Genomic DNA, 16,019 nt, shown 5'->3' with positions numbered 1-16,019 from the left:
GTTACATTACCACAGCAACTATAGAATTGCATCAAAAAATTAATTCCGAACTATAGTATGGTTCAAAAACACTATAGTACAGTCGGCTGGTGTGGTTTGGTTTGATCATAGACGGTGGGTTTGATGTGCAAGTTGAGTTGTCCAGTGAACTGTTTGTATGTAATGAGTGGGAGGAGTTTGTCATAACGTGGGTGTGGTTTGCATAATCAGCATCGGGAGGCTTAAATCATGCAGTGAGCGAGACATGATCCCACCAATCCACTGCTTTCCACAGAGATACTGCACTAACACACATATCAGTGTATATAACCAATAACCATAGGTCAATTATCATGTAAAAAGAAAAAAACTACATTCTTAAAAATAAAGATGCTTCATGATACCATAGATGAACCTTTTTTGTCTAAATGGTTTCATAAAGAACCTTTAACATCTGAAGACACACACACACACACAGATATATATACAAAACAGCACTGTGCATTTACAATAAACACAACTGCAAACGTTCTTATAGTTTTACCTGATGTTAAAATGTTGAGACTAAATGTTCCTACGCTGAATTAATGTTTATGTTAGTTCTTATATGATATTCATTCTAATAATGCTGAAAGAAAACATTCTTAGAACATAAATCTTGGAACGTTCTCGTGATGTTATTTTTACTTGAGAGAAAACGTTCTGAAATCATCTTTCTTAAAATGCTTTTAAATTGCTATTTGTACTTTTTGTGACCTTTAAATAACACTCTAATCATAATGGGAAAACTGGACAATTGTACGTTCTTAGTGTATTAAACACTAATGTTCAAATGTTATATTTTGAGTAAAAATGAAAAAAAAAGTTTAAATAATGTTTTCATCACAACAAAAAAATGACATCAACGTTCTTATAAATAAACGTTCGGGTAATGCTATATTTCGGGTGGAAATAAAGTTAGCAGAACATTGTAATTGTTACATAATGTTAGATCCCAAACAAGAAAACCTAACATTTCAGCGTTTTAGAAACATCTCAAAACAATGTTCCTCCCAACATTAGCTGTCCGTTAGTGTGCATGATAATACATATAGTGCAATTAGTAATGTTTAATGTTTACGGTGCTTAATGTTTGTGTCTTCAGTAAACCTTTAAATGAATACTTAAACACCCAAAACCTCTCCAGTTTTCGACAGAATACATTCAACAGATCTTTGTATTGTTCTGAATAATCATGAGTACGTGCTCAGCTTCTTGAGTTCCCTGTTTGACTCGATGAAGGTCAGTCCACAGGAGCTTCACTTTTACAGTTTTAGCACATTTCTCTTTATGAATCTGTCTTGATGACAAACCGTCACTGCACTACAACACACACACTTATAAACACACACAACTCTCTTCAATCAAAATAAACACTTCGGCTGAACAATAATTATTCCAAATCAAAGCAGAACACTAAAAAAAAAAAAAAAAGTTTACTAAACAGACAAACATGTCACTTTCATCAACTCCTGTAACTTTAATCTATTTCTCAACATAGTAACTCCCTAAAAATAATCTGATTACATAACTTGCATTTCCCCCAACACTCTATTTATAGATATTTAAAGAAAAACACAAGCGAGATTTGGGCAAAAGAATGTTTTAATTCAAATTCTATTCTACAAGTAGTTACATTATGTACAGTATTTAAAAAACAAGGACTGATCAGAATGAAGCTGGCTTCTGTCTGACGGAGAGCAGCACCCGACTGAAGGGGACTCCATGATAAGAGCGACACTATGGGTTAGACTCGATCTGTAGTGTTTTAGAGGTAGACTACGGCTCTAGTCAGTAGTGTTGAGTTAGGATTGTTAAGACAGATCAATGAAAGACTCTTCTCTCAAACTCGAAGGCCACAGTCACTTCAGCGTCAAACACTGCGGCCAGATCTGATTGGAGGAATCCGCTTCAGATCGCACACACATATACAGTATATATAGTTGTGGCCAAAATGATTACAACACTAGTATCTCCACCAGCTAAAAACGGTTTTGTGTCAGATATTTCAATTTTTTTGCTGTAGTGTGTCATGTGTAGGAAACTTCAGTTTCTGATCTGCTCATCATCAGTCCGTCTGGAGTAACATGAAGAAACAGATCAAACTGAGACAGACTCAATCCAGAAGAACTGTGGAGACGTCTTGAAGATGCTTTGAGAAACAAAGCTACTAGAAAAACTATGCACAAGTGCAGCGTTAAACGCACAGGAGGCTCACACCAAATCTTGATTTAGTTTAGTTAATAAAGGTTAATTGATAAGGAAAATCTGTTTATGATGTGACAGCATCCTCATTTTTACACTTTTAACAGTACTGGAGTGCTACATGAAGGTTTCTTGAAGCGTCTCAGAGACGTTGCCACAGTTCTTCAGGATTTACGCCAGTCTTTTTCGACAATAAAAAGTTGATTAGAGCGCTTTATTAGTGCAATAAAAAGCTGGCACGGTTAACTCCAAATGATTATAATGTAAAACAGACTCTGGCTGCTTATTCCGTCTCAGTTTGATCTGTTTCTTCATGTTAAAAATCTCACTGGATTATTACAGTTAACTGATATTTCCTACTGACACACTACAAGATGAGAGAAATATCAGATCTGACTAGCTGGTGGAAATACTAGTGTACTCCGATCATTTGGGCCACTACTCGAACTCTTTGATTCCAGTGTTAGAAAGCAGTAAGCTGTATTCGAATCAAACGAAGCATCATGCACATTCAGATATTTTCTCTGGAAGAGGTGAAGGGGTTGAGAAACACGTGATTTCGGGGTCAGTTTATCGCTTTGAAAAATGAAGAAAGTAACAAGCACACAGGCATTATGAAAACCAGCGCAGGACGCAGAGCAGTGGTAGTTGGCATCAGCTGAACTCGGTTATAAAAGAGTTTTGTGGCATCATCAGACGAGTGACCCGGCTCTGTTCTGCGCCGGCACCATGACGGGGACGGCACCCATGCGCTCCAGCGTGGCTTGGCTCACGGCGTACGAGTGTGTGTGTGTGTGCTGCTGTCCGAGTGTGACGGCTGGCGTCGCGGAGGCTGGCGGGCGGAGGCTCAGAGAGCCGTTACTGCGGGCCATGACCGGCGGAGAGGGGGCGGAGTTTGTGGTGACCACCAGAGTCTTGGGCGGCGGCAGGGTGTGGCTGCCGTTAGCGTACGGAGCGCTCGCGCCGCTGAAGGTCTGCCGCGTGTCGCCGTTGTAGCGCGTGTAGGAGCCGGTGTCGTAGCTGGGTTTGGGGCTGTGCCAGTAGCGGCTGTTGTAGGTGTTGGTGGACGTCAGCGTGTCGTTCTCTGAAGACGAGGCGTCCGCTTGGAACGCTTTGACCGATGACGATCTCTTCGGAGGGAGATCGTCCTCTCTGTGTGAGGAGGGACGGGAAGAGTTCAGTTCAGCAGAAGATATTACATTCCATACTCTTTAAAATGAGGACATTTCTGGGAAGAGTAGAAAAATATGTTCTAGAAGCTAACAGCAACATTCACAAAAACTTTTATTTTTTTATATTAACATAATTAATGCTTATGGAACATTCTCACATTATTAAGATTCGATATGTTCTCATATTGTTGAGAGGAAACATTCTTGGAATATTTGACCCTGAACAAGTCTGAAGTCTCTGGGGTGTATTTGTAGCAATAGACAAATGTTATGTATATAATATGTTTTGTTTTACATGTGACCCTGGTCTTCATTTGTCTTCATTGTAGAAATAGCCAAAAAAAACATTTTATGGGTCAAAATGATACATTTTTCTTTGATGCCAAAAATCATTAGGATATTAGGTAAAGATCATGTTCCATGAAGATATTTAGTAAATCTACTATCGTAAATATATCAAAACTTCATTTTTGATTAGTAATATGCATTGCTAGGAACTTCATTTGAACAATTTTAAAGATGATTTTCTCAATATTTAGATTTCTTTGCTCCCTCAGATTCCAGATTTTCTAATAGTTGTATCTCAGACAAATATTGTCCTCCGAACAAACCACACATCAATGGAGAGATGATTTATTCAGCTTCAGAGGATGTCAGAATTTTAGAAATGGACCCTTCATGGTCACATATTATTCTTGTAATGTTCTCATGAACTAATTTTTATTTTTATGAATGTTATATTGCTGAGAAAACGGGTCCGAGGTCAACATTCTTGGAATGTTCTTAAGAGGTTATTTGTATCTGATGAACATTCTAAAAACGCTTCTTGTAACCTTTTCATAACATTCTAATCACAGGGAACCTGTTTAAAGAAATAAACATTCAAATAGCATTATATTTAGGGTAAAAATAGAATTAGTAGAATGTTTAAAATAATCAAATTAAATAACATTATAATTGCAAACAAAAACCTGGACATTTTAACATTCCTAGAATTATAAAAATTAATGTTCACGTAAAAAAGTTAGTAGAATGTTGTGAGAAATGTTTGTGTAACCTTTAACTAATGTTATAATCACATAAAAAAAGCACATTTCAATAGCGTTTTTACAACTTTTACAAACTTACAACTTTACAATGATACAAATGATAAGTGTTACCTTGTTAAAATAACTGAAATAAAACATTAAATTGTTGCTAACTGATATTCACATAAATGTTAGTTAATGTTAAAAAAAATCAGCATATAATTAGAGTTTTAAAATGGGTTATTTCAGGCCTGTTAAGGTCATATTTCTGCAAATGGACCTTTCCCAGAGTGAGTGGTTGTATTGAGTCACTGATGAATGAGAAGTCACCTGATCTCGTTGGGAATCTCCTCCTCCTCATACTTGTTCTTGTTTCTCCAGTAGAAGAGTGTGACGAGCACCAGTGAAGAGCAGATGAGGAGCGCCAGGATGCCTGTGGCGATGGTTCCTGCGATCAGACCGACGCTCTGAGGCTGTGCTGTCACACATCACACACAGACACAGCTCTAATGAGGTTTAGAACCACACATTTCAACGTGATGATGAGCTCCTAAAACCACTATGACTTCCACAAAAAACACAGAATCAAGTCAGAAAAATGGAATTCACAGTATGATGTGAAATGGTAGAATTCGACTGATTTTGGAGGAACACATAAAAAAAAATCATAGGGCCCTATAAATATGATTTCAGTTAATTAGACATTCTTTTGCTTAAATTGAAATTGAACTGTGATATGTTTGCGAATAATAAACCACAAAATATAATCGTCAAAAACACACAGAAACTCAAAACGGTCTTCACTACAAGCCGTCAAAAAGTTCTTATACTTAACTTAAAAATATTACTATTATACAGAGGAATACATGTTAAAATTACTAAAACTTTATTTTCAAAGTATTATCACAATTTTTCTTCCACGTTTTTGGTATTTAAATTGAAACTGTTTTATGTAGCAATTTTTATTTGATTACATTTCGAAAAGTAATCATTCATCTCATTTGAAAAGTTCATTTGTTTTATGCCTTTATATATATATATATAATGTATGTTGAAATAAATCAAAACAAAACCCCCGAAATTAAATAAAAAATTAACCAAAAAACAAACAAAAAAAAAAACATGATTAATAAAATAAAAAACCATGCAAATTTAAGTTTAATAGATGGGTAATTATTGAGAAATTTAATTTTTTTTATAAACTATTCAACTGCTAAATTCAACTGCAGACTTACGTGCCACGACCTGCAGGTTGAGGACGCAGGTGCTCTTTCCGATGGCGTTTGATGATGTGCACTGATACAGTCCAGATGTGCTGGAGCTGATGTTCCTCAGCGTGACCGAACCCTGCATCTGATCTGAGCAGCACAAAACAACACACAACATCTTAATGATCGGTGACAGCCAGCAATAAACTGACAATGCAAGAAGGTTTCCTGATGTGAAAATATTAACAGATGACAATGACAAGATTAAAAAAGCTGACAAAATGACATATTGAACAGATTGTGCTTAAATCATTTCAACCAATTAAGAAAGGAAGTTTACATGACCAGACATGTTCTTGGCTTCTTAAAATAAAGACTACAGTACTTTGTAGGACTGTGGAAGAAATCGCACTCAGTACATAACACAGACTATATATATATAAATTATAATACAATACATTTCATTAAAACGAGAAAAAGTGATTTTGCAGTTAAATGATTTTGCCTCTAGATGGCGGTATGATCGCAGTTTTGCACCACAGCTGAATCTGTTCCTGTTTAAGAAAGTGAAAATGTCTCTCACAGCTGTGAAAGCTGATTGATTTATAAAGCATAAATATATAACAACCGTCTTTAGAATAAGGCTACTGTGCCGTTACCATCCACAGACATTAAACTAACTTTCAGTATATTATTCTGATTTCTGAAGATCATGTGTTACACTGAAGACTGGAGGAATGATGCTGAAAATACAGCTGCGCATCACAGGAATAAATTACTCTTTACTATATATTCACCTAAAAAACTGTTCTTTTAAATGGTAAAATATTTCACAATTTTAACTCTATTTTTAATCAAATAAATGCAGCCTTGATTAGCAGAAGAGGCTTCTTTCAAATCTGTAAACACATTGCAATGACTGTAGCCGTGTTCTAAAGCGTGGCGTTCGGAGAGAGCAGGTCAGGTCACCTCACAGACACACACGGTGGACCGGGAAGGGCAAAGGTCACGCCACAGCAGGAGTCAAGAGCTGTGCATTTACCCGAGAACGTGGGGCAAAACGGGATTCCCACGGGCAGGGGTTTAGTACCTTGCATGGCATTGTGGGGCAGTTTGGGTACCGACTCCAGCTTCTCCCAGGCGTAGGTGGGTGTTGGGATGCCCTCGTCTGAACCACACAACAGCATCACATCACTGCCCACGTCCAGCGAACCTTGAATCCGACAGGACGGGATGGACGGAGGAACTGCAGTGCACAGACAACGAAGATCAGCTTCATATACATCAGCGCTCTAATAACCTGCAGAATAGCTTGTGAACTAAACTTTATGCCAAAAGTGTGGTCCTGCGAGACAATGTCAATGTTTGAAGGTCACATGACAATGCCAACATGTAACATATTACGTACATGCATATATAACAGCAGTCGGGAACCTATGGCCAGATCTCTCACCCCTTACCAACAAATGATCCATTACAAAAATTAGACATCACTAGAGATCAGCAAGCCCTTTGTTGATGTTAAAAAATAATAATAAATGTTTTGTATAAACTGAAATAAATAATTTAAATATAAAAGGTCATTCAAATTTAATCAATTAATAAACAATAATAGTAAATAAGTAATACTGAAATAACACTAAAACAGAATAATAAATACAAAAAAATACAAAAAGATTTAACTAATATAAAAAACTGAAGATATAAAATTCAAAATATAAATAAAAAACTATAATTGCTAATTGCTAATTAATTTAATAAAAAATAAATGAAACCTAAACACTAATACCTTAAAAAAAAACAATGCAAAATCAGAAGAAAAAAACTCAAATTGAAATGAAAACTAAAAATATAAAAATAAAAGCCAATTCAAAACATAAATAAAATTATAATCATATATGAATAATTAAATAACACTAAAACTGAATAAAAAAAAATTATTTAAAATTCAAAATTTAGATTAAAAACTATTAATTAATTGCAATGACAGACATCATTTTAGATTTTATATGAACGAGTAATAGCTAAATAAATGATTTCCGAGTTGCATGTTTTTCTCTCTCTCTTTTTTCTCTTGTGTTACATAGTTTTGCTTTTGTAAAAGAAAAAATATGCTTGTAATGTTATGTATATAATATGCTTTGTTTTACATATGTGACCCTGGTCTTCATTCATCTTCATTGTAGCAATAGCCAAAAAAAACTGTTTATTAGTTAGTGATTAGTGATATGTGATATGCATTGCTAAGAATTAATTTGAACAACTTTAAAGATGATTTTCTCAATATTTAGATTTTTTTGCTCCCTCAGATTCCAGATTTTCAAATAGTTGCATCTCAGCCAGATAATGTCCTCCAGCAAACCATACATCAATGGAAAGATTATTTAATCAGCTTTCAGATGATGTATAAATCTCAACTGAGAAAAAAAAACCTTTATCACATTTGTGTGAGAGACTGCTCACCCAGCACAGTGAGGCCGATGACGCCGATATTGCGCCCCCCGCGGTCAGGAAGGTTGTTGACCAGGCACTGGTACGTCCCTGTGTCCGACAGCTGTGTGTTATTGATGAAGATCGAGGCACTTGTGCTGGGCATGGTGGAGACGAAGCCCACACGGCCGTTCATGTGATTGGCTAAACTGAAGACCTGGCCGCCCTGATAGATGATCACCTGCCAACACAAACACAAACATAATCACAGTTCATTTATGCTTCAAACAGATCTTGCATAACGCTGTGGACTGCAGATATGACTATTAAATCAAGCAAATGCATATGTGATCCTGGAGCACAAAAGCAGTCAGAAGTAGCACAGGGATATTTGTAACAATACATTGAATGGGTCAAAATTATACATTTTTCTTTTATGCCAAAAATCATTAGGATATTGAGTAAAGATCATGTTCCATGAAGATTAGGGATGTTCATTTTGGTTATTTTTCATAACCGAGATTATTTTAAATTGGAAAGGATAATTGTCTGTGACTCGTTAAAAACACGAACATTTGTTTTGTGGGGATTCATTGTACATGCGCAAAAAGTAGCAGACAACAGAACATGAGCATTCACATCAGAAACATATTTTTACTTTACTAATAAATTAATAAAACAAAAGAAAAACTGTGCAACAAGTAGCCTACATTTTTGTAATTTGTTTTTGTTTATTTTACAAAAGCACAAAAATTTGTTTTTTTGTGAATGTACACAAATAATGACAAACCTTTTACAATTCATATTATATTTATGACTGAAAGGAGTAGTTGTTTCTATTGCTAGAAAGAAAAACAAAGCATTGCTACCTTGACAATGCAGTTCACTATTATAATAAAATACAGTCAGTCAAACATATGAAAGAAAACACACTGTTCAGTTTAAATATGTAGTAAAAAAAAAGAGTTATCACCGTACCGCTGTGATGTTATGAAAAACATTTAGTTTTACGTGGATAATGGGATGCGAGTGAAGTACATAATAAATATTTTGGCATTCAAATACAACGCGATACAAACATTTGATTTTGTGTCGAATGAGAGACGCAACGTTGGTTTCAGTTTCGTTTCAGCCTAAATTAATTCGTTTTGGCTTGATGTTAATAGCTTCTTATATTTTTAATTCTTGTTCTTTTTTTAAATAGGCTACTGTTAAATTGAAAGGATCTGTTGTGGAGTGAGGGAGCTGAAATAGCCTAGCTATGTTTACAGTGTTTATTATAATGTTCGTAAACATTTAGCAGTAATACAATTACTTGAAATAAATTAGATTTTTATTACAGTTAATGAAATAATGAAGTTTGATTGTAATTTTAGTTAACAGTAATAAACCTGGGCAAAGTAAGTTTTTATTTATTTTCTTTAGAATAATGTGCAATGATGAATCAGCCCCAAAAAGACCAGGAACATGAATTTTTTCAGTGAACAGAGTCGATTTTGATGCGTGATGTTAAAAAGTGAGTGTTAACAGGTTTAACAAAGATGCATTTTATTTTCCAAATGATCAATTATTAAAATTGTTTAATTATTCAGCCTTTTGAGTGTCAGCATGTCCATCAGATGCTCGTGTAGAAGAAGATCTGATGGAATATTCAACACACACACACACACACACACACACACACACACACACACACACACACACACACACACACACAGAGAGAGAGAGTATAAAGCATTTTTAAAGGACTTTGATCTTTGTTAGAAGCTTCTGTGATCTGGCACATTAAAAGAAACCTGCTTCAGTGTGTGTGTGTGATCACGGGAGGGTTTCAGTGGCCTTCTAGAGACTGAATGATTACGCACACACACACACACACACACACACACAAACACACACCGTGTTTGAGCCTCAGTAAATGATGCTGTCATGGACTCTGAGATTCTTACACACAAATGAACAGGCAGCACTTCAAGCCCCACAGCCAGTGTGTGTGTGTGTGTGTGTGTGTGTGTGTGAGATATGAGCTGTGTAATAGGATAAGATGGGAGTGATAGGTATATATGTCAGAAAAAGAAAAATGAGTGTTGCTCTAATGCATGTTATCAGCCGCCTAATTCTTCATCATAACGTCTCAAAAGTGCACATTATGGATGAGCTCTTATTAGTGCTGTTTGCTTAGCCATGCATCACTGGTGCTCACAGCAGCTCGCTAATATTTTCTGAGTATTAATGATCTTTTAAGCCCCAACTGAGGAAAGACGACAGCAACCAATCACAAATCAGTATGCAAATATGATAGATATGATCACTTGAAGCGATTTTGAAAGTGAAAACTTTAACAATGCAAATTCATTGGAAACTTTTTTCAAGTTTAAATCTGTAGTTTAAACTTTAATTTAAGTACATTTCTTAAATTATGGATAAGCTTATTTTTTTGTATGGTAAGCCAATTTCCACTGCAGAAAAAAAAAGAAAAGAAAAAAGAAAATGGTAATAGCTTATTTATTATTTTTATTTATTTATGATTTTTATATTACGATTTTTTACTTAACTCAGAATGTAAACTCAAAAAAAAAAAATATATATATATATATATAAACATATATGCTTTTTTACTTGAAATAAAATAAAAGATAAATTAGATGAATAAAAAAATGTAAATCTTAATTATTTTTTTTTTTTTGCAAATCAAAATTTGTAAGTAAGTAATATAAATTAATTATACTTACTATATGGTGAGGGCTTGCCTTAGGGTTACTTGCATGAAATTATGCATAATTTATTGTTATTATAATAGTACATGTAACTTGTATAACAAGAACACCTTAATATAAAATGTTATCAAAATTAAAATAAAATAATTTCAAATATCAATAAAAAATGTAATAGTATCTCAGTGATACTAAAATAACTCTTCAGAGCCAAAACTAAGCAGATTTCCACACACTGGCTTGCAGTGAGATGAAAGGAGGTCATCATGTATGCAGATGGTCATCAGCGCTAAACTGACTTGGCTCCGGCCACATCACGAACTGTCAATCATTAAGCCCCTCCCCCTGACATCTCCTCTGCTCCGCCCTCCATTCAGCCTCTTCACTGATTCAGTCACTTGTGGAAAAACATGCATACATATGACAGAATAAAATATTCTTATTAATAAAGAGTGCAAAGTAGTTTTACAAGGAATAAAAGCAGGCACTAGCTGAACTTGCAAAATGAACAAAGCAGAAAGGATTTTGCGCAGAACATGTACACACACATACATCTGCTGGACGTCTTAATCTGCCGCTGAACGCAGAAGATTACAGCAAACACAGACGGACGTGAAGAGATGGTGATCTGATCAGAAGCAGGTCAGACGGCCGATAGCATGTGTCTTTATCATAAGCTCCACATATGCTAAAGATACGCCACTGTAAATCCCTCACCTGAGCATGCTGGGATACAGCCGACATGCAGATGCACTGCAGTTGCTATTTTTGTCACATGACTTTGATTATGGGAAGAAAATTATATGAATTTGCCTTTTTTAATCCAATTTATCAAAAAAATGTCTTCATTTTTGGAAGCCAAATTACAAGATGAGTTCACAGGAAACCATTAAAACACCTTTTCTTTCTTCACACTGGAACGGAGGGTCATGTTAAATGCAGTGCATTGTGGGATACAGTACTACAGTGTTAGATATACTGCAAATGCAGTACCTATTAGTATGCATTAGTCATATAAACCACTAAAAACATTTATATTCAGTAACTGAAAAAAAGCTAAAATATAAATATATCAGAAGAACTAATTAGAAAAACATTAGAAATATTGTCTTGGAAACTAACTGAAATACGTTTTAATAAAAAAAATGACTAAAACTGCAATTAAAATAAATTAATGATAATATAAATATAAAAAATATGAAAAAATGTTAAAACATTTTTTCAAATATTTCTATAAAAAATATTGCCATTAAGCATGACAAAGCTGCTAAAACTTCAGCTTTATTAAAACAAAAAATTTGAACAATAAAATTTCATTTAAAATATTAATGAATACTATGATGGTAAATAAATAATAATAAAACAACACTGTTTAGCATCTGATTACGCTGATTAGATAATAGTGTAAACAGATGAAGTGGACTTGAAATTAAATAACATCTAAAATGCTGAATAAAATAAAAACAATTCACATTACAAATGTAAAAAAACTGATTTAATAAAATAAAATAATAAATAGAAAAATAAAGTAAATTCAAAATAATTATTCAAAATATTAATAAATACTAAATTACTATAGTATATAAATAATACTAAAGTAACATTTTAGCAACTAATAAGAAAAAAAAGGATGAAGTGGATTAGAAGTACAATAATGCTTTTTGAATTTGTCAGATAGCGTGTGCATGTGTAACAGTATAATTTTGGTGTGTGTGTGTGTGTGTGTGTGTTTTGTGCTTGTGTAACGAGCAGCTGTTGTGTCCTGGCCTGTGCAGCTCTGGGTTAATTAGTGCAGAAGATTCGTTTGTTGTGCATTTTTTGTTGAAACAGTTGGAGGCAGGTGTGTGTGTGTGTGAGCGTGTTTAGGTCATATACAGAGATACAGACAGGTTAGTATATGTGTGTGTTTTTGGGTTATCTTCACAGAGTTACACACAGGTAAGTGTGTGTGTGTGTGTGTGTGTGCAGCAGGTGAACGGGGTTTGGCCTGCAGTCATTCATGAAAATAAATCAGACGGAATCAAAGGCTGAGGCGATAAACCTGTGCTCTGTGTTCGAAGCAGTGCTAAAGCTCACACAACTCATGTCCGAGGCTGAGCTTTAACATGAGTGCATTACCCAGAGGGCAGTGCACAGATGTGTGTGTGGACATTCCATTGTATCATTTTCCAAACATTATTTAAATATCAATGTAAAAGTTTCTCTGAACATTCTGATACAAGTAGTTACATTTAAAAAAAACATTTAGATAACATTCAGACAAACACCTGCCAATGGCCAGTGACTGGCCATAAATACATTTCACCAACCTTGAAACTGTATGTGTATTACTTTATTAAAATAACGGGCAGAAAAATTTAGGAAAATGCATCTAATTGCAATGCAATTGTTATTAAATGTTTGTTCGCTTATTCATTTATTTTACAGATTAGTTTTTTTTTATATTAAATACTTATAGTGATATTTCTTTTGTTATTTCTATAATATAAATAACTAATAATCATAATAATAATAATTATTATTATATTATTAGTTATTAATAATAAAATATTATTATTTGTATTATTATTATTAATAATAGTAGAAGTGATCAGTAGTAGCTAATCAAATTCTAAAAAAATAAGGAAATATAAAATAAGGTAGTATTTACTAATAATATTATTATTATTTAAATATAATTATATCATATTATTATAACAATAATTTTTTTTAAATTGTATAATTTTAATTAATACAATAACAATAATTTATTTATTAATTATAATATTTATTTGATATTATTATTTTTTTTACTAGTAGTATTATCATTTTATATAACAACAGGACAATGTTTTTTAGAATACTAATATTCAAATGCAAGTATTGTAATTGCATTGTTATTTTAAGTAAATAAATAAAAGATAAACAACAACAATAATGCATTCTCAGGCATTGTTAGAATTAATAAAAAAGTTACTGGCCAACTAGCAAGCAACACTCTTTTATATATTCATCAGCTCATCATTTTTCCTCGCATTTGGTGCTTGGCGATTGTTAATTTTAAGCCTTGTGTGATTAAACCCGCTAGTTAAGTCATGCTACGTTATTCAGGTGTGAATTCTTGACCTTTCGTGTGTAAAATCAGATCTTGCTCTGAATAACTACAATAGCAAACACGTGATGTACGAAACGGCTTGCAGAGCTGTTCTCTAATTATTTTTTAGAAAAATAAAGAAAACGCTACAAACAACACTGTGCAGTTGCACTCGCATGTAATCAACCGTTCTCAACGAGGTAAGTCTCATTAGTCTGGTACTAATGAACAAGCTGCTTAATTATATTCTAATATAGTAGTCATAAACAAACAATCATTACAAACAGCCTGCAAAAATAATCTTCCTTTTTCTGGTGCCATGACCCGGGTTTGCAGTTTCTCTTGATCTTACTTGTTTATTTGCCATTTCAGCATATATACTCCAGCAGTAAACATGGGAATGTTTGTGGTCATTCTGGTGCATGTTTACGGGGCACTGAACTGCATCCATGCACAAAGTCAGATGACGGTCATTTTTTAAGTAAATGAATCACTGTCTCCGTCCCAGCACCTGATCTACATGCTCATGATTTCTGCCCTTCTCTTTAGCTTTTTAATTCTGTTAATGAACACAGGGAAGGTGCGAAATCTCAACAGGAAGTCTACAGTTGCATGCTGTCTTGAAAGAGATACTTGAGAGGGAAAAAAAAAAACTAAAGTATTGAAAGTGGAAACTATGAAATGTGAAAAAGATTGATTTAACACTTAATCAACACTGCAAGCAACAAAATAACATAATTTCCATTCAAATCAATGACCTTGCATTCAATCAAATGAATGTGTTAACAAGAAAGATTCTGGGTCAATTTTGACCCGAGAATCAACCTATTATGCTATTTAGACCTTTTGTACATCCATGGAGCTAAATTAATCTCAAGAATACTTCTGTAAATTATGTTTAGCCTATTTCCTATAAATCACACACTTTTGGGACTTAATTTCACTCCACCGCCAAATATTGATGAACCACTGAAGCATAAAAAATTTATATTTTTCATCAGAAATTCCATGTATATGCAAGTAAAATTAATATATTTTGTTTGAAATCGTTTCAGAGTAATGTTGATGTTGTTTTGTTAGAAAGTTTCTATGTAGGTTTCATAAATTGACGAGTAATGAGTAATACGCGTAAAGGAATTTAAATAAATAATAGTCAAAGGTAATTCTCATTTTATATCTTCATATAAATTTCATATAATAATATATTCAAACACAATTTGTCACAAATATTCAAAATATTTTTTTCTTTCATCACACCAATTTTGAAAGAATTTCCAAAATTTGTAATAATAAAAACGAAGGTTAATGTAGTAAAAGCATGATAACACTGTAAAACATTTAAATCTTTGCACATTCACTTGCTGCTAAGAGGTTATTAATCAGATGCAATATGGTTTTAGCTGAAAACATATTAAGTTATGAAGCTTACAGACCACTACGTCAAAAAAGTTGCATGCAGACTGTAAAATGCATTGGTAGGGTTAAGCCTTATGGATATAATCAAGCACTTTCCTAAATTGTTTCCAGCTGAACTCCAAAATGCAGCACAATATGGATGTTAAGTGCATGTGAGTGTGGTTAAGGTCAGTATATCTGTGTGAGGTTTGGTTTATCACCTGCTCCGGCTGGTTGGCATTGGCCAGCGGTGTGACCATCCATATGATGTAGAGATTATTGAGGGCGGCGCTGGTGGTGAACGTACAGGGCAGGACAGCCGCCTGACCTCTGGCCACCTGAACGCTGCTCTGACTCACAGTCACTTCCAGCGCACGCACACACACTGAGGAGAAAACACACACACACACACACACACACAAGTCAAAAAACTGTATAAAACACACCAAACACTGCCAACCGGGTAAAAAATACACTCAACTTAATTATTGAGAATGATAATGATATAAAAATATACACTCAAACCAAAAAATATTCAGACACTAGATATAATTTCTTATATATATTTTATTTCTAGTAGGTGCAGGACACCTTTAATAATGTAGCATTAAATAAGATTAATAAATGTTAACACACAAAATCTTATTATAACTTTTTACCAACAAAAAAACAACAACACTGAAATTGTAATTTTAAAAATGAAATTTGAACAACATTGCAGTATAAATGTAGATTAAATTTGCAAAAATAAAAAATAAAAAAACATACGGAATGCA

The 16,019-nt window shown here is 33.9% G+C and overlaps 1 protein-coding gene across 1 annotated transcript in view; it reads right to left on the bottom strand.

The window, feature by feature from the left end:
• Positions 1-2,587: 2,587 nt before the first annotated feature.
• The window catches only part of LOC132107675 (immunoglobulin superfamily member 11-like), a 103,580-nt gene continuing 90,148 nt past the window's right edge, over positions 2,588-16,019 (bottom strand). The window contains exons 2-7 of the mRNA XM_059513804.1: positions 15,465-15,628; positions 8,095-8,302; positions 6,722-6,877; positions 5,659-5,781; positions 4,754-4,901; positions 2,588-3,375 (exon numbers count right to left, since the gene is read on the bottom strand). Of these exons, the coding sequence (XP_059369787.1) occupies positions 2,916-3,375; positions 4,754-4,901; positions 5,659-5,781; positions 6,722-6,877; positions 8,095-8,302; positions 15,465-15,628 (1,259 nt within the window). The 3' untranslated portion in view covers positions 2,588-2,915. The remainder of the gene's footprint in view (positions 3,376-4,753; positions 4,902-5,658; positions 5,782-6,721; positions 6,878-8,094; positions 8,303-15,464; positions 15,629-16,019) is intronic.

Source organism: Carassius carassius, chromosome 28 (assembly GCF_963082965.1).
Source record: "Carassius carassius chromosome 28, fCarCar2.1, whole genome shotgun sequence".
Classification (NCBI taxonomy): Eukaryota; Metazoa; Chordata; class Actinopteri; order Cypriniformes; family Cyprinidae; genus Carassius; species Carassius carassius.
This window is presented reverse-complemented; position numbering and strand designations above follow the sequence as displayed.